Here is a 24,075-nt window from a genome sequence, read left to right as displayed (position 1 = left end):
CCCATTTGTTTCCAAGCGCCAGTCCCTCCCATCAGCAGAACAGTCTTCCCCCCCCCCCCCCAAACCTAACAAAAAAACAATCTCAACCTCCCATAACAAACAAGTCACCTGAACGCCACCCACTGCGCTTCCGTGAGCTAGCCCGCCCAGCTAGCCTGGTAGCCCCCGCCCATGGAGCCAAGCATTCTACCTCCCACTGATCTCCCCCCCCCCCCACCCCGCTCGAACATACATATGCAAATACCCCAAAAAACACAAAAAAGAAAATTCCACCCACCATCCCCAAATTAGAACAAAGTTAACCCACAGACAACACTGGGCCACGGCCTAAATCTTGGTACAAAGCCAATACATACAAAACACAAAAAAAGAAATTAAGCAGCACAAGTACAGAATTACCCGTCCCCAAGTTCAATGTCCTCCATCTCCCGCCAGTCCCGTCTTTCACAAAGTTCATTGCCTCCTCCAACGATGCAAAATAGACTTCTTGACCTTCATAGGTGCCCCACAAACGAGCTGGGTACAGCATGCCGAACTTCCTCCCCTTCCTAAAGAGGGCCGATTTTACTTTGTTGAAGCTTGCCAGTTCCGCACCCAAGCCCTGGTAAATGCGCAGCTCATTGCCTTCCCATTTGTAGCTCGTCATCTGTCTGGCCCACCTCAAGATCTGCTACTTGTCCAGGAGGATTGTTGCAGACTCGATGGGCCAAATTGCCTCCTTCCGCACTGTAAGGATTCTATTATTCTATTCTATGAATTAGCACAGAAGGAGGACATTTGGCCAGCTGTGTTCATGCCAGCCCCCTGCAAGAGCAAATCAATACTTTCCACTCCCATAAGTTTTGGTGGTGGGAGGGAGCGGTCATAAGGTGAGGGGAGGAGGGGGATAGTCAGTGAACTCCCTCTTTCTGATGTTTTGTCCCTCAATCAAGCACTGAGTGCCTTTGAATGAATGCCCCCCCTCCACCCCATACCTCCCCTCTCCATCTGCTGGAGCCCACATAATCTCACATGTTTGTTATGCTCCCCAAAGGGTGAGCCTCCTGTCTGCTGCTGATGAAGCCTTTAGTGGGCCTCAATTGGTGGTGACGCGCTGTGGACTTAATGTGGGTGGAGGCAGGAAGATGGCTTGGTCCACACCCAACCCCTCCCACCTAATGAAATGCCCAAGTCACCAAACTCACAACAGGAAAGGGCATTAAAGCCTATCCATCATTTCACCCCAGTTATAAATTCCATAAGTGACTTGGAGGAGGAAACCGGAGTACCGGGAGGAAACCCATGCAGACACAGGGGGCGGGATTCTACGACCCCCCGCCGGGTCGGAGAATTGCCGGGGGATGGCATGAATCCCGCCCCAGCCGGCTGCCGGATTCTCCAGCACCCGGGATTTTGCGGGGGCGGGAATTGCGCCGCGCCGGTTGGCGGCCGATTCTCCGGCCCGCGATGGGCAGAGTGGCCACCGGTTATTTGCCGGTCCCACCGGCGTAAATTAGAGTAGGTCCTTACCGGCGGCGCAGGCGGCCTCCGGGGTTCTTTTGGGGGGGGGGGGGGGGGGTGCGCGGTGTGCTCTGGCCCCAAGAGGTGCCCCCACGGTGGCCTGGCCCGGGATCAGGGCCCACTGATCCACGGGCGGGCCTGTTCCGTGGGGGCACTCTATTCTGTAGCGGTCCGCCATTGCCGGTGCGGAGACGAAGCCCTCTGCGCATGCGCTGGGATGATGCCAGCACACACTGCGCTTCCGCGCATGTGCCAACTCGCGCTGGCCGGCGGAGGCCCTTCGGCGCCGGTTGGCGTGGCGCCAAGCCCCTTCCCCGCCGGCCGCCGCAAACCACTCCGGGGCTGGGCTAGCCCCTGAAGGTGCGGAGGATTCTGCGCCTTTGGGGCGGCCCGACGCCGGAGTGGTTCACGCCACTCCTTCCTGCCGGAGTTGCCCGCCCCGCCGATTCCCGCAGAATCCTGCCCAGGGAGAACTTACAGACTCCGCACAGACAGTGACCCAAGCCGGGTATCAAACCTGGGACCCTGGAGCTGTGGAGCAACGGTGCTAACCACTGTGCTGTGAATCAACGGTCAGCTAATAAAGAAAGTTATTGACACGTGATAAACATTGTAATTTATTAAAATACAGAGACAAGAGTTTACAAATTAATCAATCGTAATTTGATATAACAAAGATACTTGCACAGGAAGATTTCAAATTTTACATAAAGAAGAGGAGAATTGATAGAAGTAACCAAAATCTGGAAGGAATTTGATGAAGTAAATAAAGAGAACCTGGAGATCTGAATAAAAACGGAAGACTACAGAAAGGTCAGTAATCAATGGTTGGGATTTTTAAGCCCCCACTGCGGCAGGTTTTCCGGTGGCGGGGGCATTTCGCCATTGGCCGCCAGCAAAGTCAATGGCCATTTGCATTACTTGCCGGCTGCGCCACAGGAGCAACCCGGGGGGGGGGGGGGGGGGGGGGCGCCTTCGGTGGGACCAGAATATCCCGCCGGTGGGAAGGGGTGGACTGTCCCAATCTTAATTTGCAAAAGGACCAAGCCAATTTGAGAAAAAATATTACACAGCAAGTTGTTGTGATCTGGAAAGCGTTGCTTAAGACAGTAGAGGCAGATTCGACAGTACCGCCCTGGCATCCTGGGTTTTAGCTGAATGTTTTACTTTTAAAAAAAAAACCTGATTAAATAACTAACTGTCGGCTAACATTTGTTGTTTTTCTTTGCAAATGTCATTAAAAAGCGTTGGAGATTTGTTTTATCTCTCCTCCTGAAAGTTACACCTCTGTGCCCCTGGCATCAGTCCTGTCCCTCACTCCTCACATCACCCCCAATCTCCTAGAGGCCAACAACACTCCACCTGCCTTCATCTCCCTTACAGCCCACCTTCCACCAAACGCCAACACATGTATTGTCATCTTGCCAAGTGTCTTGCACACACACAAGCTACCATCTACAGACCCACACCCCCATGGCCTACCCACCTCCATCTCGTAGAACTTGCCTCCCAGTATCTCACCATGTCCTTTCTGTGTCCCCTAGGATAAGGTGTCCCATAACAGGCATGAGAGGTCGAAGACTGGAGGGGGCATTCCTGACTTGCTGGTCCACACCCCAGCCAAGGAGAGAGCCATGCAGTTAGGGGCGAGGCTGAAGAAAGAGTGATGGCGACATGGAGAGCGGCATGCAGTAAACAAGTGAAAGCCCAATACACATGTCCCTATAGCAAGTAAGTCACCCGTCGCCCATAGACCACTCCTTCCCAAGATTTTATCTTACAGGACCACCATTAGACGAGGCCGGGTTGTCCAGGGTCGCAACCCTCCAGCCATACCGCCAACACATCCCGGAGCACCAGTGCAGGGACGACTATGGGTGGATATTCCAGTCCCCCAGCTGCGTGTTTCTCGGTGATGCGCCGTTCGCTGGCAGCAGGATTCTATCTTCCCACTGCTTGTCACGTGATTTCCACGTTGGCTGAGCCCCGCCCCACGATGCTCCGTCCCCGACTGGCTGAATTCCCGACGGCGTGGGACACGTGTGGTCTCACCTGTCGGGAACTCAGCGTGGTGGCTGCGGACTCATTCCAGAGCCGCCACAGTTGGGGGAGGGCCCATTCGTGGGCAGGGGTCGACATATTCGGGGCTGGGGGCACTGTGATGGGGCGGTATGGTGCGCGGGAGCCAGCTGAAGGAGAGGGACTATTTTGCAGGCCGGGTCCGTGAGCGGCATCCGCCATGAAGCACGGCGCGCGGCGTGTGCGTGCGTGACCACGGACCCGGCAACTCTCCGTGTCGGCAGTTAGAGCTGGGTGCTCTACGCTGCCTGGCTGCTCGCCTGCCCCGGAACAGGGAATCGATGGTCGTTTGCACCAGTTTTCCTGGCGTAAAACGCCACAGTTTTCACGCCAGTGTGGGGACTTAGTCTCCAGAACGGAGAATCCAGCCCACAGTGTCCAACCTAATCTGCCTCTGAGATTTAAATCCATGCAAATGGCGGGCATGGGCCCGCCGGCACAGGCTCGAACTTCACTAATGTTGCCAGCGGGGGACCAGACCGTCGCAACGGAATTGGTGCCAGGCGCAAATAACGATTTTTCAATTGTGCGCTATTTTCCGCCCGATCGCAATTCTCGCTGCCAGCGGCGGGGAGCGGAGAAATCAGCCCACCATTAATACAAAGCTTTTCACCACCATCCCAAAATTATCGCAGCAATTTACTGTCAAATACCCTGAATCTCAGATCAGATCACTATCCAGTTTTGGGCCTGCCCTGAATTCAATGAGCAATTCAGTAGCAAATCCAGAAAGTCCTCAAAAATAACTGGGAGGTTAAGGTTTGGATGGTGTTTGTGCGGTAAAATGGGCGGTGACAGGATAACTCACCAAGCAAGCCTGGACATTCACAACTCATGGTGTGTCTCTCAGCTTGCTGAATCCTCTGCTCTGTTTGTGCAGGAATGGCCCAGTGTGTTGTGAACACGCTATAAACCTCACCAACATGACTCAGCCCAATGACAAACATTACAGCTACAGTGTGTAAAAAAATACATTTCTTGAAATGATTAAGAAAATTATTAAACCGGAAAATTATGTAATTCATGAACAGGGTGTGTAAATCAGCGACGGACTGCACACACATACGGGTACTTGGGGAATGAAGTAAAACCCACACCCGACTCAAGCCCCAATTCACTGACATTTGGGGGGACTTGAAACTTAAATTTTTGTATCAGAGCGGAAAAGAACAGGAACAGTTCCATCTTAGCCAGGGTCTCGCCAACGCAGGCCCTCCGACCTGCAGAGAAAAAAAAAGACAATTGCAAAAAAATGTCAATGCTGCTCTTCAAAACAAAAAAAAAGTTACTCAGAATAATTTTGAAGACTTCTGGTGGCGGCAATGACGTAGGAAGCCGCACATTTGGGAGCTCCCGATTCCAACGGACTTTTCGGCTCTTTTTAGAGCCCAAAACGGAATTTTTTTCGACGTCTCCCGGTGGGAGAGGGTGTGCTGATCGACTTTCTCTGCATTTCATGACTCAAACTCGGAGTGGAAAGGGGGAAAAAACGGCAGCGTCAGAAGGGTGTGGTGGGGCAGTGAAAAAGCGCGGGCTTTCCTCTGGTTTCCCGCGATGCGGGGCTGAGGGGTGGAGACGATGACGGGGGGGAGGGGCATTAACTGGTTCTTACCCGTGCTGGAGCGGTGCCTGGAGGAGGGACAGGATGGGGGATGATCCCACTTTGGGAGGGGTCGGGTTTTTGGCGGGAGTTTCTGGGGTCAGCTGAAGTTAGCTGACCCACGGAAGTACAATGGAGGATGGTGCGCGGCTAGGAGGGTTCCTAGCCTGGGGGGGAGGGAGGGGGGAAAAGGGGAATACCGGGTTGCTGCTGGCAGGGTCAGGAAGGAGCTGGTGTGGGCCGGGGGGACAGAGGTGAGGTGTTGTCGCTGTGGGGACTGGGTCGGGCAGGGGGTGCTGGCCTGGGGCGGGCAGTCGACGGGCTATGGCTAGTCGACGGGGGAGGGGGGGCGGGACGCCCTCTGATCCGGTTGGTCACCTGGAATGTGAGAGGATTGAATGGGCCGGTGAAGCGGTCGAGGGTACTTGCTCACCTGAGGGGGCTAAAGGCAGATGTGGCAATGCTTCAGGAGATCCACCTGAAGGTGGTGGACCGGGTCCGTCTGAGGAAGGGGTGGGTGGGGCAGGTTTTCCACTCTGGGTTGGATGTGAAGAACCGGGGAGTGGCGATTCTGGTGGGGAAAAATGTGTCGTTTGAGGCATCTGAGGTGGTGGCGGATAAGGGGGGTAGGTATGTTATGGTTAGGGGCAGGCTACAGGGAGAGAAGGTGGTACTTGCTAGTGTGTATGCCCCAAATTGGGACGATGCGGGCTTTATGAGGCGTATGCTGGGACGGGTCCCGGATCTAGAGGCAGGAGGTCTGATTATGGGCGGGGACTTCAATGCGGTGTTGGATCCTACACTGGATCGGTCCAGTTCAAGGACGGGTAGGAGTCCGGCGGCGGCCAAGGTACTGAGAGGGTTTATGGACCAGATGGGAGGGGTGGACCCATGGAGGGTTGTGAGGTCGAGGGCACGGGAGTACTCTTTCTTCTCCCACGTACATAGGGTTTATTCTCGGATAGACTTCTTCGTGGTGAGTAGGGGACTGATTCCGAGAGTGGAGGAGGCCGAATATTCGGCCATTGCAATCTCCGACCACGCTCCGCATTTGATGGAGTTGGAGATGGGGGAGGTGCGGGACCAGCGCCCGTTGTGGCGGTTGGATGTGGGGTTGTTGGCGGAGGAGGAGGTGTGTTGGAGGGTCCGGGCAAGTATTGAGGGGTACCTTGAGGTGAACGAGAATCACCGAGCAGAAACTTACAGCCAAGTTCCTTACTCACACATGAGTAAGGCCTCAACCAGGACCTTGGATTCATGTTGCATTACATTCACCCCCCCCCCACCATCTGGCCTGAGTTTGCGAAATCCTACCGACTGTCCTGGTTTGAGACAATTCACACCTCTTTAACCTGGGATTACCCCTCTTTTTGGATCTGTAAAGACTTAATTACCTGCAAATGCTTGCATTCAAAGTATCGTCTTGCATCTTTGACTTTGCCTATATATATGTTTCTGGAACCTACCTCTTCATTCACCTGAGGAAGGAGCAGTGCTCTGAAAGCTAGTGATTTGAAACAAACCTGTTGGACTTTAACCTGGTGTTGTAAGACTCCTTACTGTGCTCACCCTAGTCTAATGCGAGCATCTCCACATCTTGAAATAGTGACCACAGTTCCAAAATGTTGGTGACATGCACTTTATTTTTTTCAATAAATTCAGAGTACCCAATTTATATTTTTTCCAATTAAGGGACAATTTAGCGTGGCCAATTCACCCATCTGCACATCTTTGGGTTGTGCAGGTGAGATCCACGCAGACACGGGGAGAATGTGCAAACTCCACACAGACATTGACCGGGGGCGGGGATCAAACTTGGGTCCTCAGCACCGTGAGGCAGCAGTGCTAACCACTGTGCCACCATGCCACCGTAGATGCACTTTATGATACCCTAAGTTAATTAATTTCATGTCCGGACGTTGATAGTTAATCTAACAGAGGTAAGTAAGTTTTGGCAGTCCGAGGTAAAAGATAAATTAGCCAAGATTCCATCTCCTGATTACGATTCGTTCCACTGGTTGAAATCAGAGTCTTCTTTGACAATAACCTGTACCTTTGCACAACCACAATCCACCTTCCCCGCCCCTAGAATTCGATAATGCTGCATTTTCTACTTTATTTTCCCGAGTGAGAGAGGGAACACCCCACCAATATATAATCCAAAAAGGTAATAAGTTGAGCTACCTGCAGAGAAAGGCATGAAGGCGTCTCTCTTCACAAACTTGCCCTCAGCATCCAGAAAGTGAGACGGGTTGAACTCAGTTGGTTTTTCCCATTGGGTTTTATCGTACAGCACAGAGGACAGCAATGGAATCACATGGGTTCCCTGAAAAGATTAAAACATAATTTCAATGTGATGCTGTTATGTTCAAAGGGTATTACTGAAAGTATTTGCGCAATTGTTAATGAATAATCTGAGTGTTAGTTTAAGCATAGTATTTCCATTCCAATTCTGGTCTCTTTGACAGCCCTTATAAGAACTAGGATCAGGAGTGGCCAATTCAGCCCCTCGAGCCACACTGCCATTCAATACGGCTGATCTCCTCTCAGCCTCAACTCCATTTTGCTGCCCGTTTTCCATAACCCTTCAATTAAAAATCTGTCTCTCTCCTTGTTCAATTTCCTCAATAGCTTGACATCCACTGCACTCTGGGGTAGTGAATTCCACAGATTCATGACTCTTTGAGAGAAGTAATTTTTTCTCATCTCTTTTTAAAATCTGTTACCCCTTATCCTAAAACGATGACATCTCATTTTAGATTGCCCCATATGCGCCAGAGATCCGGTTTCAATTCTGCCCTTGGTGACTATCTGTATGGAGTTTACACGTTCTCCCGTGACTGCGTGGGTTTCCTCTAGGTGCTCTGGTTTCCTCCCACTGTCTAAAAATGTGCAGTTTAGGTGAATTAGTCATGTTAAATTACCCCTTTGTGTCCAAAGATGTATAGGTTAGGTTAAGGGGTTATTGGGATATGTTACTGGGCTTGATTGGAGTGCTCTTTCAGAGGGTCGGTACTGACTTGATGGACCAAATTGCCTCCTGTGCTGTAGGGATTCTATGATTATTTGAAGAGGAAGTATCTGCTCTACGTCTACTTTGTCAATACCTTTTATCATCTTATATACCTCAATTAGATCTCCTCTCCTTCTAAACTCGAGAGAGTATGGGCATAAACTGCTCAATCTCTCCTCATAAGACAATGGAATCAATCTAGTAATATTTTAATGACTCCATCAGCAGAGCTACCAGCTAGCTACCTGGGCCCTAAACTCTGGAACGTACTTCCCAAACCTATCTATCTCTTTTAAGTGGTTCCTTAAAATCTAGCTTTTTGACAAAGCATCTTAATGAATTTCTCTTTCCGTGGCTCGGTTTTAGCATAATTCAATAACTTTCCTGTGAATCTACTTGCCGTGTTTGACTACATTAATCGGTTCTATATGAATGCAAGTTTTTGTTATTGCCATGTAGTATCCTTTCAATTTACTCTCCCTTCTTCTCTGTTTTCTCCACACCTTTACAGCAAAAATAACTTGGCACGCTGTAGCACTGAATGAGGCCTTTTGAAAAAGTTGCTCAATTAGTCCCAATCTGTTCTTTCTTCATTACCAACTAAACGACAACTCGAAACGTGAGTAATAAAATATCCAAAGGTGTTTAGACATAGCCATATTGTTTGGATTATATATAAAATTAAACATATGTTGGATGACAGCTAGCCACTTAGGCAATAATGGTGCACAATATAATTGGATGCAATCTTGGAAGCCCTTTCCTCCCACAGTTCCAGGCTCTCCATTAAACGTTAGAATATCCGCCCCCCGTTGTGGCCATAATTTCTCAAAGTGTACCTTTGGAATGAAGAATCCTTTGAAGTTTAAGTCCACTGTTGTTTCATGTGAGATGTTCAGGGGAACAATGTCACCAAACCTCTGGATTTCGTGGATCACTGCGTCAGTGTATGGCAAGTCTTTCCGGTTTTCAACTCTGGGAAATCGTTCCGATCCAATAACTCTGATAATTTCTTCGTGAACCTTTTCTGCAAGTCAAGCACATTTTGAAAGTGATTGGAAAGTTATGGCTTTATTCAAAAATCGCACCTGCGGTAATCCGGAAATATGAGGCACACAAAATGATACAACACGAACCACTCCAGGCCGGAATCAATCAGACTGCTTCTTACTCTGAATCTCTGGATATTTCATCATCAGAAGCATTCCCCAACGAAGTGTGGTCGAGGTGGTTTCCATTCCCGCAGAAAACAAGTTGATTGTCGAGTACCTTAAGTTGTTTTCATTAAAGTATGAATTAGGATTGCCTGATTCCTAGAAAAATGAACAATGCAACAAGTCAGAATTGGGTTTGGGACGGTTTGTCTATGACCTGTGATGCATAACTAACCAAGAGCATTGATTCTTGGGAAAAGCATCACAGAAAAGGGACCAGGAGTTAGAGGCAGATATACATTTACTCCAATGTGGTACTGAGCCCTTTTTAAAAAAAATTTATTTTTTAAAATAATTTTTATTGAGATTTTCAAAAACATATCCAAAACAGAAAATAACAACAAGAAAACAATATTAACAACAACAAAAAGAAAAACACACTAACCCCCAAAACCAAATCCCCCCCCTCCCGTAACTACAAAAAGGAGAGATAGATAAACACCCGGCATATCCAATAAACACATATACACATTTCTCCCTTCCCCCAAAACAGACCCCCACCCCCTCCTCTCCTTTACCCCCCATGTGGGCCCTGTGCAGCACCTTGAACTGTCTGAGGCTAAGCCTCGCACAGGAAGAGGAGGAATTCACTCTTTCCAGGGCATCCGCCCACGTCCCCTCCTCAATCTCCTCACCCAGCTCCTCCTCCCATTTACCCTTTAGCTCCTCCACCGAGGCCTCATCCACCTCCTGCATGTTGTGGTACACGTCCGAAGTCCTCCCCCCTCCAACCCACATCCTTCAGAGCACCCTGTCCCGTACCCCACGTGGGGGCAGCAGAGGGAAACCCTCCACCTGCCGCCTGGCAAACGCCCTAACCTGCATGTACCCAAACATGTTCCCCGGAGGGAGCCCAAACTTCCCCTCTAACTCACCCAGGCTCGCGAACCTCCCATCCACAAACAGGTCCCTCAACCTCCTAATACCTACCCTGTGCCAGCCCAGAAACCCGCCATCGATGCTCCCTGGAACAAACCGGTGGTTCCCCCGTATCGGGGACTCCATAGAGCCCCCCACCTCCCCCTATGCCGTCTCCATTGCCCCCAAATTTTGAGGGTAGCCGCCACCACCGGGCTCGTGGTATACCTCGTTGGAGGGAGCAGCAACGGCGCCGTTACCAGCGCCTCCAGGCTCGTGTCCACGCAGGACGCCATCTCCATCCTCTTCCATGCTGCCCCTGCCCAGTCCATTACCCACTCACGCACCATTGCTGCGTTGGCAGCCCAGTAGTACCCACAGAGGTTGGGCAACGCCAGCCCCCCACTATCCCTGCCCCGCTCCAAAAACACCCTTCTCACCCTCGGAGTCCCATGCGCCCATACAAATCCCGTAATACTCCTATTGACCCTCCTAAAAAAGGCCTTCGGGATAAGGATGGCGAGGCAGTGGAACAGGAACAAAAACCTTAGGAGCACCGTCATCTTGACGGACTGCACCCTGCCCGCCAGCGACAGCGGCAACATGTCCCATCTTTTGAACTCCTCCTCCATTTGCTCCACCAGCCGAGTGAGGTTAAGCTTGTGAAGAGCCCCCCAGCTCCTAGCCACCTGGTCTCCCAGGTACCGAAAGCTCCTCCCTGCCCTTTTCAGCAGGAGCCTACCAATCCCCTCCTCTTGATCCCCCGGGTGCACGACAAACAGCTCACTCTTACCCAGGTTGAGCTTGTACCCAGAAAAGCCACCAAATTCCCTAAGGATCTGCATCACCTCCGGCATACCCCACACTGGGTCCACCACATAAAGCAACAAGTCGTCTGCGTATAATGACACTCGGTGCTCCTCCCCACCCCGCACTAGACCCCTCCAATTCCTCGACTCCCTCAACGCCATGGCCAGGGGCTCAATTGCCAACGCAAAGAGCAAGGGACAGGGGACACCCCTGCCTCGTCCCCCGGTACAACCGAAAGTACTCCGATCTCCTCCTATTCGTAGCTACGCTCGCCATCGGGGCCTCATATAGCAGCCTCACCCAACTGACAAACCCCTCCCCGAACCCAAACCTTTCCAGCACCTCGCACAAGTACCCCCACTCAACCCTATCAAAGGCCTTCTCCGTGTCTAATGCTACCACTATCTCCGCCTCCCCTTCTACCGCCGGCATCATTATAACATTCAGAAGCCTACGTATATTGGTGTTCAGCTGCCTTCCCTTCACAAACCCTGTCTGGTCCTCATGAATGACCCCCGGCACACAGTCCTCTATCCTTGTGGCCAAGATCTTCGCCAACAGCTTGGCATCCACATTTAACAACGAGATAGGCCTATATGATCCACATTGTAGGGGGTCATTGTCCCGTTTAAGGATCAAGGAAATCAGCTCCCGTGACATGGTCAGAGGCAAAGCCCCCCCCTCCCTTGCCTCGTTAAAGGTCCTAACCAACAGGGGGCCCAACATGTCTGCATACATTTTGTAAAATTCGACCGGAAACCCATCCGGCCCCGGCGCCTTCCCCGACTGCATGCTGCCTATCCCTTTGACCAGCTCCTCCAGCTCAATCGGCGCCCCCAGCCCCTCCACCTGTCCCTCCTCCACCTTCGGAAATCTCAGCCTATCCAAGAAGCACCCCATTACCCCCCCCCCCCCCCCCCCCCCCGCTCCACCGGGGGCTCGGACCGGTACAGTTCCCCATAAAAGTCCCTGAAGACCCCATTAATGTCCACCCCCCTTCGCACCACATTGCCTCCCTTATCCGTCACTCCACCAATCTCCCTGGCCGCGTCTCGTTTACGTAGCTGATGTGCCAGCATCCTACTCGCCTTCTCCCCATATTCATACACCGCTCCCTGTGCCTTCCTCCACTGAGCTTCCGCCTTTCCGGTGGTCAGCAAGTCGAACTTGGCCTGCAGGTTACGTCGCTCCCCCAACAGTCCCTCCTCCGGAGCCTCCGCGTATCTCCTGTCCACCCTCACCATCTCCCCCACCAACCTCTCCCTCTCTCTTTGCTCTACCCTCTCCCTATGGGCTCGGATGGAAATCAGCTCCCCTCTAATCACCGCCTTCAATGCCTCCCAAACCGTCCCCACCCGGACATCCCCATTATCATTGGCCTCTAAGTACCTCTTGATACACCCCCGAACCCGCCCGCCCACCTTCTCATCCGCCAGCAGTCCCACCTCCAGGAGCCAGAGCGGGCGCTGGTCCCTCTCCTCCCCCAGCTCAAGGTCTACCCAGTGCGGGGCATGGTCCGAAATGACTATGGCCGAATACTCGACATCCTTCACCCTCGAAATCAGCCCCCTGCTCAGGACAAAAAAATAGATCCGGGAATAGGCTTTATGCACGTGGGAAAAAAATTAATACTCCCTGGCCCTCGGCCTCGCGAATCTCCAAGGATCCACCCCTCCCATCTGGTCCATAAACACCTTAGCCGCCGCAGGCCTCCTGCCCATCCTGGACATGGATCGATCCAATGGGGGATCCAGCACTGTGTTAAAGTCTCCCCCCCCCCCCCCCCCCCCCCCCCAGTATCAGGCCCCCCGTCTCTAGATCCGGAATGCGGCCCAGCATACGCCGCATAAAACCCGCATCGTCCCAGTTTGGGGCATAGACATTCACCAGCACCACCCGCTCCCCTTGCAACTTGCCGCTCGCCATCACATACCTCCCTCCACTGTCAGCCACCACCTTTGACGCCTCAAACGACACCCTTTTTCCCACCAGAATCGCCACCCCCCGATTTTTTGCATCCAGCCCCGAATGAAACACCTGGCCTACCCAGCCCTTCCTCAGTCTAACCTGGTCCGCCACCTCCAGGTGCGTCTCCTTGAGCATAGCCACGTCTGCCTTCAGCCCCTTCAGGTGCGTAAACACCCGGGCCCGTTTGACCGGCCCATTCAGCCCCTCACATTCCAAGTTATCAGCCAGATCAGAGGGCTCCCTGCCCCCCTCCCTTACCGACTAGCCATATCCCGTCCCCTGCCCGCCCCAGGCCAGCGCTCCTCACTCGGCCCGTTCTTTTTTTTTTAACGAACAATTTTTATTGAGGTATTTTTCGGCATTGTAAACAGTTACAGATAAAAAAAAACAAAAATGTGCAAACACCAACGTAAAACCAATGCCTCAATCAAACCATAGTGCACAAGCCCGCTCCTCTCCCATAGAGACTACCCGCCTATTTATCCCTCCTACTCTACTCTAATCTCCCCCCCCCCCCGCTGACGTTCACTCTCCCCTGAAGAAGTCGATGAATGGTTGCCACCTTCGGGCGAACCCCAGTACAGATCCCCTCAAGGCGAACTCAATTGTTTCCATACCCAGAAAACTTGACATGTCCGAAAGCCATAGTTCGGTCTTCGGGGGTTCTGAGTCCCTCCATGCCAGCAGTATTCGCTACTAGGGAAGCAAAGGCCAAAACATCGGCCTCTTTCTCCCCTGCACTCCCGGGTCTTCCGAAACCCCAAAAATTGCCACACTTGGACTCATCACCATCCTTGTTTTTAGCACCCGGGACATGATCCCCGCAAACCCCTCCCAGTACCCCCTAAGCATCGGACATGCACAAAACATGTGAACATGGTTCGCTGGTCCTCCCGCGCATCTAGCGCACTTATCCTCTACCCCAAAGAATTTGCTCATCCGAGCTACCGAATTGTGGGCCCGGTGAACGACCTTAAATTGAAATCAGGCCGAGCCTGGCACATGATGCGGTTGAGTTTACCCTATTCAGGGCTTCTGCCCACAGTCCGTTCTCCATCTCCCCGCCAAGCCCCTCCTCCCATTTGAGTTTCAGTTCCTCCGTCTGGGACTCTCCCCCCTTCATGAGCACCTTGTAAATATCCGAGACTCTACCCTCTCCTCCAAAGACTATTCTGTCCTGGATCCCTATTGGCGGGAGGCGTGGGAAGGATGGTACCTGTCTGCGGACAAAGTCCCCGCATCTGTAAGTACCTGAAGTCATTTCCCCTTGCCAGCCCAAATTTCTCCTCCAAGCCCCTCAAACTCGCAAAGCCCCCCTCCAGGAACATATCGCCCACCCTCCTCACCTCCGCCCGCCACCATGTTCGAAATCCTCCATCCATGCTCCCGGGGGCAAATCGATGGTTATCACATATTGGAGCCCAGACAGATGCACCCACCTCCCCTACATGCCTCCTCCACTGGCCCCATATCCGCAGGGCCGCCCCCACTACCGGGCTGGTGGAGTACCTGGCCGGCGACAGCGGTAGGGGAGCCGTGACCAGGGCCGCCAAACTGGTGCCCCTGCACGAAGCTGCCTCCACCCGCTCCCAGATAGACCCTGTACCCACCATCCACCTCCTTATTATGGCTATGTTAGCCGCCCAGTAGTAGTTGATCAGACTCGGCAATGCCAGCCCTCCCTCGCTGCGTCTCCTTTCAAGCATCGCCTCCTTCACCCGCAGGAATTTTCCCGTCCATACAAAGCTCATGATGATTTAGCCAGTCCTTTTGAAGAAGGACTGTGGGATAAAGATCGGGAAGTACTGGAAGATGAACAGGAATCTAGGGAGGATTGTCATCTTTACAGTCTGCACCCTCCCCGCCAGTGACAGCGGGAGTGCATCCCATCTCCGAAACTCCCTCTTCATTTGTTCCACCACTCTAGTCAAATTTAACTTGTGCAGCCTGCCCCAGTCTCGTGCCACCTTATCCCCAAGTACCGGAAACTTTCCTCAACCAGCCTAAATGGCAGCTCCTTCAGTCTATTCTCCTGGCCCCTTGCCTGCACCACAAACATCTCACTCTTGGCCATATTTAGTTTGTACCCTGAAAACCGGCCGAACTTCCTCAATGTTTCCGGTATACTTTCCATCCCGGCCAGTGGGTCCGACACGTACAGGAGCAGGTCATCCGCATAGAGAGAGACTCTATGTTCCACGCCCCCCCCCCCCCCCCCCCCAGTCATTCCCTTCCACTCCTTCACAGCTCTCAAAGCATTTGCCAACGTCTCTATGGCCAGCGCGGACAGCAACGGGGCGAGTGGGCATCCCTGTCTGGTCCCGCGATATATTCTGAAATAATCTGACATTACTCTGTTCGTCCTACCACTAGCTTTTGGGGCCTGGTACAATAGTCTGACCCAATTCACCTGTCCCTCCCCGAACCCAAACCGTCCAAGCATCTCCCACAAATGGCCCCACTCCACCCGGTCGAAGGCCTTCTCAGCGTCCATTGCCACCACTACCTCCACCTCCTTGCCTGTCGGGGGCATCATGATCACATTAAGCAATTTTCTCAAGTTAGCTGTCAGCTGCCTGCCTTTCACAAACTGTGGTGATATGAGTGGGAGCACTGCCATTGGTGCAGAGCATTGGTTTCCCATTGGCTCTGGCTGGTCATGTGCCTCTCGTTTGATTGGCTGGGGCTAGTCATGTGACTGCTCACCAATTGGTCGAGAGGCAAGTAGTCCCACCTCCGAGGTGGGTCCCAGTGGGTCCCCAATTATGCCGACAAAGCCCGCCCCCTCATCCAGTCCACCTCTTTTCCCCTGTCGATGGAGGCCCGCCAGGCCTTTAGCCGCATCAAAGCGGATATTGCAAAGGCCATGATGCGCGCTATCGACGAGTCCCTCCCATTCCAGGTCGAGAGCGTCGCGTCTGACGTAGCACTGGCGGCCACCCTGAACCAAGCGGGCAGACCTGTGGCCTTCTTCTCACGAACCATCCACGCTTCCGAAATCCGCCACTCACAGGCCATAGTCCAAGCTGTCGGATATTGGAGGCACTATTTGGCCGGCAGGAGGTTTACCCTCCTCACAGACCAACGGTCAGTAGCTTTCATGTTCGATAATGCACAGAGGGGCAAGATCAAGAACGACAAGATCTTGCGGTGGCGGATCGAGTTGTCCACGTACAACTACGATATCTTGTATCGTCCTGGGAAGCTCAATGAGCCTTCCGATACCCTATCCCGCGGTACCTGCGCCAGCGCGCAGATTGACCGCCTCCGCTCCCTCCATACGGACCTCTGCCATCCAGGGGTCACTCGTTTTTACCATTTTATTAAGACCCGCAACCTGCCCTACTCCGTTGAGGAAGTCAGGACCGTCACCAGGGACTGCCACGTCTGCGCCGAGTGCAAACTGCACTTCTACCGCCCCAAACGAGTGCATCTGATCAAGGCATCCCGCCCCTTTGAACGTCTCAGTATAGACTTCAAGGGTCCCCTCCCCTCCAACAATCGTAACACATATTTCTTGAGTGTTATCGACGAGTACTCCCACTTCCCTTTCGCCATTCCCTGTCCCAACATGACCACAACAACCATCATAAAGGCCCTCCTATCCATCTTCTCCCTGTTCGGTTACCCCACGTACATCCACAGCTACCGGGGGTCCTCCTTTATGAGTGACGAACTGCGTCAATTCCTGCTCAGTAGGGGCATAGCCTCTAGCAAGACGACCAGTTATAACCCTCTGGGTAATGGTCAGGTCGAGCGGGAGAATGGCACCATTTGGAAGACCATCCTGCTGGCCCTGCGGTCCAGAGATCTCCCTATCCCCCATTGGCAAGAGGCCATCCCCGACGCCCTTCACTCAATCCGGTCTCTCCTCTGTACTACCACTAATCAAACACCTCATTAACGTCTTCTTGTTTTCCCTAGGAAGTCGTCCTCAGGATCCCCTCTCCCGACCTAGCTGGCCACTCCCGGGCCCATCTTGCTCCGGAAGCATGTGCGGGCGCACAAGTCCGACCCATTGGTTGAGCGAGTCCAGTTACTCCACGCCAACCCGCAGTATGCGTACGTGGAGTATCCCGACGGTCGGCAGGATACAGTCTCGCTTCGGGACCTGGCATCCACCGGCGTGCGGTCTTCTCCCCCTACATCAACACCCCCCCCCCAACCCCAATTACCCCCAGCGCGCCCCCCCCCCCCCCCCCGTGCCCCACGACCCAGCGCATATACCCCCCCTTCCCCGATTACAGCAACTCCACCACCGGCCCGGGGTACGGAGACACAACTACAACCGACGCTCCCAGAGGCAAGGACGACCATCGGCCCGACGTCACCGGCTCCACTGCGACGGTCCACCAGAACATCACGGGCACCCGACAGGCTGATCGTGACCATCTGAGGCAACCATGGGACTTTATTGGACTCTATTGTAATTTTTTTTGCATCCGAATGTAGTATGTAGTGTTGTTTATTTTTGCCACGAGCCAGTGGGCAGCCCACATCTTCGATTATCTCTACTCATATCACCAGTCCTCGGACCCCCCCACTCTCTCTCTTCCCCTCACACACACCCCCCCCCGCCTTCTTTCTCCACAAGGGGTGAATGTGGTGATATGAGTGGGAGCACTGCCATTGGTGCAGAGCATTGGTTTCCCATTGGCTCTGGCTGTTCATGTGCCTCTCATCTGATTGGCTGGGACTAGTCATGTGACTGCTCACCAATTGGTCGAGAGGCAAGTTGTCCCACCTCCGAGGCGGGGTATAAGTACCCAGGTTTCCCGGCGGTCGGCCTTTCTCCGTAATCGACCACCGGGCTAACAACTAGCTGATTAAAGCCACAGTTTGGATCTTCATCGTGTCTCGCATCCAATTGATGGTACATCACAAACCCTGTCTGATCGTCCCCAATCACCTCCGGTACGCAGTCCTCAATTCTAATCGCCAGGACCTTTGCCAGGAGCTTCGCATCCACATTGATCAGGGAGATTGGCCTGTATGACCCGCAGGATTCCAGGTCCTTGTCCCGCTTCAATATCGGCGAGATGGTGGCCTGCGACATCGTCGGCGGCAGGGTCCCTCTGTCCCTTGCCTCATTAAAAACCATAGTCAAGACCGGTCCCACTATCTCCGAGAACTTCTTGTAAAACTCTACTGGGTATCCATCCGGCTCCGGGGCTTTCCCCGACTGCATGGCCTTTAGGCCCCCCCAATACCTCCTCCGCTCTAATCGGGGCCCCCAGCCCGTTCACTAGTCCCCCGCCTACTTTGGGAATGTTAGCCCGTCCAGGAACCTTTTCATCTCCTCCGGCCCTTCCGGGGGTTCTGAAGCATACAGCTTACTTTAGAAGTCCCGGAATACCTTATTCAGTCCTGCCGGGTCCTCCACTCTGCTCCCCTCCCCATCAATCACTCTACTTATTTCCCTGGCCGCCTCCCTCTTCCTGAGTTGCTGCGCTAGCAATCTGCTGGCCTTCTCCCCATGCTCATACACCACTCCCCTCGCCTTCCTAAGTTGTTCCACGGCCCTACTCGTGGATAGCACCCCCAGTTCCGCCTGTAATCTCCGTCTCTCCCTGAGTAGGTCCTCCCCGGGGGATCCCGCATGTTCCTCGTCTATCCGATAAATTTCCCTAACCAATCTGTCCATTTCTGCTCTGTCCGCCCTGACCCTGTGAGCCCGAATTGAGATCAGCTCCTCCCTCACTACTGCCTTCAACGCCTCCCACAGGGTCGCTGCTGAAACCTCCCCCGTATCGTTCACCTGCAAGTAGTTTGCATACACTTCCAAAGTCTCGCACATATCCCCTCCTCCGACAATGATCCTACGTCTAACCTCCATTGCGGGCATGGTCCGAGATAGTGATTGCCGAATACTCCGTATTCTTTACCTCCCCGACACAGTCCCTTCTCATGATAAAGAAATCGATCCTAGAGTATACTCCGTGGACATGTGAGTAAACCGAGTAGCCCCTTCCCGTCGGCTGTCTGGCTCTCCATGGGTCCACTGCCCCCATTTGCTCCATGAACCCTTTCAGCTCCCTTGCCATTGCTGGGAGTCTACCCGTTTTGGGACACGACCGGTCCAGCCCCGGGTCAAGGACAGTATTAAAGGCCCCCCCCCATTATCAACCTACGTGAGTCTAGGTCCGGAATCTTCCCCAGCACTCTTTTGATAAAGTCAACGTCGTCCGGAGCATATATGTTCACCAGCACCACTCTTCTCCCCTCCAGTTTGCCCCTTACCATAAGGAATCTGCCCTCGCCGTCTGCGACTACGCCTTCCGCCTCAAATTGAATCCACTTATTGATCATAATTGCTACCCCCCTGGACTTAGAATCCAAGTCTGAGTGGAAGACCTGGCTAATCCAGCCCTTCCTTAGCATAGTCTGGTCAGACACTTTCAGATGTGTCTCCTGCAACATAATTACGTCCGCCTTCAGAGCCCGCAAATGCGCAAACCCACGTGCCCTTTTAACTGGCCCATTTAGTCCCCTGACATTCCAGGTGATCAGCCTGGTTGGGGGGCACAACCCACCCTCCCCACAAACCCCCCCCCCCCCCCCCCCCCCCCCAACCTCCCCCCACGCTGGTCTGCCAAAACCTTTCTTGGGCCCGCCCCCGGCCCGTGCCATTCCTGGCTCGCCTCTTGGCCGCCTCCACCCCCGACCTCGTTTCCATTACCTACTTCAGATCCCCCTCACGTCAGCAGAATAACACCCCCACTCCCCCCCCCCCCAGCAACATCCCCCGGTAACCCCACCCCTGCCATCCATTGGCTGTATTCTCCCCCCCACCTGACTCCCTTGACTAGCCAATCTGCTGGCCCGGTGACTCATCGCTCCGGCGCCCACTTGTCCCACTCCCATTGTTTCCCCGACCTCATCTCCCCACTCCTCAGCGCACCATCCCCCACTCCAACCCACTGGAGCAATCTCACTAAAATGGGAAGATCAAACAAGATGTAAACAGCCCCACGAGCCCCACGAGGCTGCTCCAGGTACAGTACAGTTCCAGCTGTGTACACAGAAAAGTGTTAACCCACGCCCCTTTCTGAGCATTAACAAAATAACACCGCAATAACCCAGTACCCGTACATCACCCAACCGAAACAAACATAAAAACCATAGACATAAATTAAACGAAAGCCCCTAACCAACATCTTTAATCCCCATTGTTGACCGGCCACCCCTTTGTCACAATACCGGCTCCAGCGCACTCGGAGAGCCCAACCAAAGGTACCCACCACAGCAGAAAGAACAAAAAAAAAGCAACAAAAACAGGAAAAAGACCATACACGCCCCCCAGGCAAAAACTGCTCACAAAAAATACACCACATGGCACCTTTAAAACAGTAAACAGTCGACCAACAGTCCAGGCACAGTAGGCATCCCTTCAAACGGTAATTCTCGGGCCCTAGCTTGCGTCCGTGGGTCCTTTTTACGGGACCAGCCCCTGATCCCTCGCAAAGTCCATCGCTTCTTCGGGCTCGGAGAAGCAGTGGTGTTGGCCCTGATGCGTAACCCAAAGATGGGCCGGGAAGAGCAGACCAAACTTCACGTGCTTCTTGAACAACACCTCCTTAACCTATTTAAAGGCTGCTCGCAGCCTAGCCACCTCCTGGCTTAGGTCCTGGTAAATGCGAAGAACACTGTTATTCCACGTGCTGCTCTTGGCGCTCTTTGCCCACTGCAGCACCCGCTCCTTTTCCACAAACCTGTGGAACCTAATCACCATCAGACGGGGGGGACCCCCCGGACGCACCTGTCTCGCCTGTATTCTGTGTGTCCCCTCCAGCTCCGCCGGTCGCGGAAAGGCTTCAGCCCCCATCAGCTGCATCAGCAGATCCGCCACAAACGCTGTGGCATCAGCTCCCTCAGCCCCCTCCGGGAAGCCGATGATCCTCAGATTTTGTCTGCAGGCTCTATTTTCCAGCTCCTCTACTCTGCCCAGCAGTCTTCTCTGCCTCTCCTTCAACCCGTCTAGCGCCGCAATCTTCTGCGCATCCACCTGCTCCTCCACCACCTCTCCCAGCTCCTTAACTTTTTTGTCCTGGGCATCCAGTCTCTGGTTCAGCTGATCCACTGCCTTCTGAAGTGAGTCCAAGTTATCACGCTTCAACAAACTGTTTTTAATAACCTGCAGCATGTTTTCCAGCGCTTGCTGGATCGCTGGGTCCGAGGACCGTAGGTCCGCCATCTTGGTTCCCGGATCAGCTTCCCCTGCACCTTGCCTTTGTCCCTTCCTCTCCCGTTTTCACTGCTTTCTGCTCTCCCGTGGTTCCATGCAGCTCTGCCCGCTCCTCCGCACCACCGTGGCCGTCCTTTCACCACTCCACAGTCCCACAAAACTGGGGAACCAGGTCCTCAAATCCCGCCGGAGTGAGAGCCCCCGAATGTGCGGCTCACTCACTCATTGCCGCAACTGGAAGTCCCGTGGTACTGAGCCCTTTATCGTCCTTTGGATAAGGTGCCAAATCAATGTCACATCTCATGTAGGTGTATAGCGCGGAAGAACTATTCCATTGCGCCTTTCGTAACCGTAGGATATTCCAAAAAGCATTACTGCCAATGAAGGTATTTTTTAAGAATGGAGTCAATTTTAGAATGTAGGAAACAGTCACCACTTTTAACAGAACAAATTCTCATGAACAGCAATATGGTAGTTGCCAGATTTTAGTCGTGTTGTTTGAATCCACATTACAGGGATGAAGACACGTTAAAAGTACTTCATTGATTGTACTGCAATGAGGTTATGAAAGACTTAATGTAATTTTCAATTCTCTCTTTTTAAAATGAATGCCTTTTCAATCCCTTTCCACAGAACCAGTGGAGAGGAAGGCAATTCACCACATCGTGCCATGCTAGATTGAACAAAGTTGTCCCCCCCCCACCACCCGAAATACGTGGAGCTGGATACTCCACCGGCTGGATTCTCCGCCCCGCCACGGCACATTTCTGTTTCACCTCTCCGGCGGGATGCCCTGTTACGCCGGCTGGTCAATGGGTTTCCCATTGTGGGGCAGTCCGGGGGGTTTTCGACAGTGTGGGACTGCCCCACAATGGGAAACCCATTGACCAGCCGGCATAACAGAGCATCCCGCCGGAGAGGTGAAACAGAAATGTGCCGCGGCGGGGCGGAGAATCCAGCCGGTGAACTTCAATCAAGGGAAATCGACAATGCTTCTTAAAAAGGATGTAGAGTTTCTACCTTTTGTTGTCGGAACATGAATGCGTCAATAAAACTCCGCAGGTCATTCTCATCTAATTTCTGATGGTTGTCCCTGAAGAAGCCAGTGAGGAAATCAATAGTCTGCTCTGTATTGGATAAAATTCTTTTGTGTGGTCCAGGAAGGAATCTCAGGAGGGGAAGTGCATTATAAAGCTATAGAATAAAAAGCAAGCAATGTTGATATCAGAGCAAAACAATAACCTGCTCACATCTAAATATTCCACAATTAGAAAAATGTGACAGATAAATATTTAAAGCGATATGAACATTTGGTAAATATGGTGCATTTTTAAAATGTTGTGACTAATTTTCGCACATTATAGGTTTTTACTGTTGTTGCCATGCACTGTCTGACAGGGCAGTGGAAACAAATTCAATCTTTCAAAAGGGAATGGATAAATGCATGAAGCCCTCAACTTTCAGGGCAAAGATTATAGGGCCAAGGGAGTGGGACTAATTTGATAGTTCTTTCAAAAGAGCTGGCACAGGAAGACTAGACCGAATTGCCACCGTCTGTGTTGTACCATTGTGTCACTCTTGAAATGTAATCCACGTGATCACAAAGTATAAACTCAGCAGAACATGATAGTGTTCAAACTGTGCACTTAATAGTGATCATCCAAATGAAGGGCTCCAACCCAAAATGTGAACACGTCTCTTTTGGACCATGTTTTTTAGACTGAAAGGGTCCTTCTTGTTTGTTCCTGTTTATTCTCTTATTCCCTCCTTTTATTTTTTGCCCTTACATTCTTGATCCATGGATGATTTATGGACATGTGTCTTGAAGACAGACTGTGTTTTTAATTCAAGCAGCCTGTGAGTGGCTTGTGCCTTTAATGCAAACAGAGGATTTCAGTAGCAGGAAAGATCAGTGGTGATTGGTTTGGCTAATTTGGCTGGTGGCCAATGACTTGGCCTGAAAGGCGGTGTCCTGCCTAGTAACAGGTGGCGATTGGTTCTGATCCCACTGAAATAGTTCAGAGATCTAAAGACCTTCACTTTGACAGCTAAGAGAGAAGACCTCTCTTTTTCCCCACTCTGTTTTCTCCAGAAATAATCAGATAATTCTCACCAGAAGGTCACTGTGGGAACCAACTCTCTCTACAGAAAAGGCTGATGCAACCAGAGTGCAAAATCTGATAACTCTCTGTACAACAGGATGACGTGAAGCCAGGGGCCTTCCCTGGAAAAGCTGTGAGTAAGATATTGCTAACTGCAAGTAAGATCTTTACAAGCTATAGACCAAAGACTTTACTCCACATTCACATTGTGAAAAAAGTGTACTAAAGTACTCATCATCTGAAGCAAGGGCTCCTCTTTTGACATTAATGCTTATTATTTTTACCCCTTTCCACCCTTCTAAGTTTGTCTGTCTTGTGTGTGTGGGTAGAGGGTGGAACAGTTAAAGGGGGTAATAGGTTAGCTTGATGTTATTCAATTGGATTTACTGCATATTGCATCATTATCTATGTTATAAACAGTGATCGTGTTTCAACTTACAAAGCTGGTGACTAATTATTGGGCAGCCAAGGGCCAAAGATTTTGGGAAATTTTATCAGAATTATTGGTTTGTTCACTTGTGTTGTGACTCTGGGGCATGTGGGACTGGAATTGACCGTGCACTAGCCCTGGATGGCGTAACAAGACGCTTAAATCTTTTTGAAAATGGAATACGAAGAAGCCATTCAGTCTCTCAAGCCTGTTCACCATTGAATTAGATCACAACTGGTTTCTACCTCCGAGGACCCGGGTTCAATCCTGGTCCTGGGTCACTATCCGTGTGGAGTTTGCACATTTTCCCCATGTC

The 24,075-nt window shown here is 52.2% G+C and overlaps 1 protein-coding gene and 1 long non-coding RNA gene across 2 annotated transcripts in view; one reads left to right on the top strand and one right to left on the bottom strand.

The window, feature by feature from the left end:
* Positions 1–2,101: 2,101 nt before the first annotated feature.
* The window catches only part of LOC119978871 (cytochrome P450 2K4-like), a 52,410-nt gene continuing 30,436 nt past the window's right edge, over positions 2,102–24,075 (bottom strand). Inside the window, exons 5-9 of the mRNA XM_038820779.1 lie at positions 22,248–22,421; positions 9,364–9,505; positions 9,032–9,219; positions 7,364–7,505; positions 2,102–4,799 (exon numbers count right to left, since the gene is read on the bottom strand). Of these exons, the coding sequence (XP_038676707.1) occupies positions 4,621–4,799; positions 7,364–7,505; positions 9,032–9,219; positions 9,364–9,505; positions 22,248–22,421 (825 nt within the window). The 3' untranslated portion in view covers positions 2,102–4,620. The remainder of the gene's footprint in view (positions 4,800–7,363; positions 7,506–9,031; positions 9,220–9,363; positions 9,506–22,247; positions 22,422–24,075) is intronic.
* On the top strand, positions 3,102–24,039 carry LOC119978874. Its single transcript, XR_005463586.1, has 3 exons — positions 3,102–3,231; positions 8,704–8,811; positions 23,320–24,039. It is a non-coding gene; the product is annotated as an uncharacterized LOC119978874 (long non-coding RNA).

This window comes from Scyliorhinus canicula, chromosome 15, assembly GCF_902713615.1.
Source record: "Scyliorhinus canicula chromosome 15, sScyCan1.1, whole genome shotgun sequence".
Lineage (NCBI taxonomy): Eukaryota > Metazoa > Chordata > Chondrichthyes > Carcharhiniformes > Scyliorhinidae > Scyliorhinus > Scyliorhinus canicula.
The sequence above is the reverse complement of the archived record's forward strand: the minus strand, read 5'-3'. Positions and strand labels throughout refer to the sequence as shown.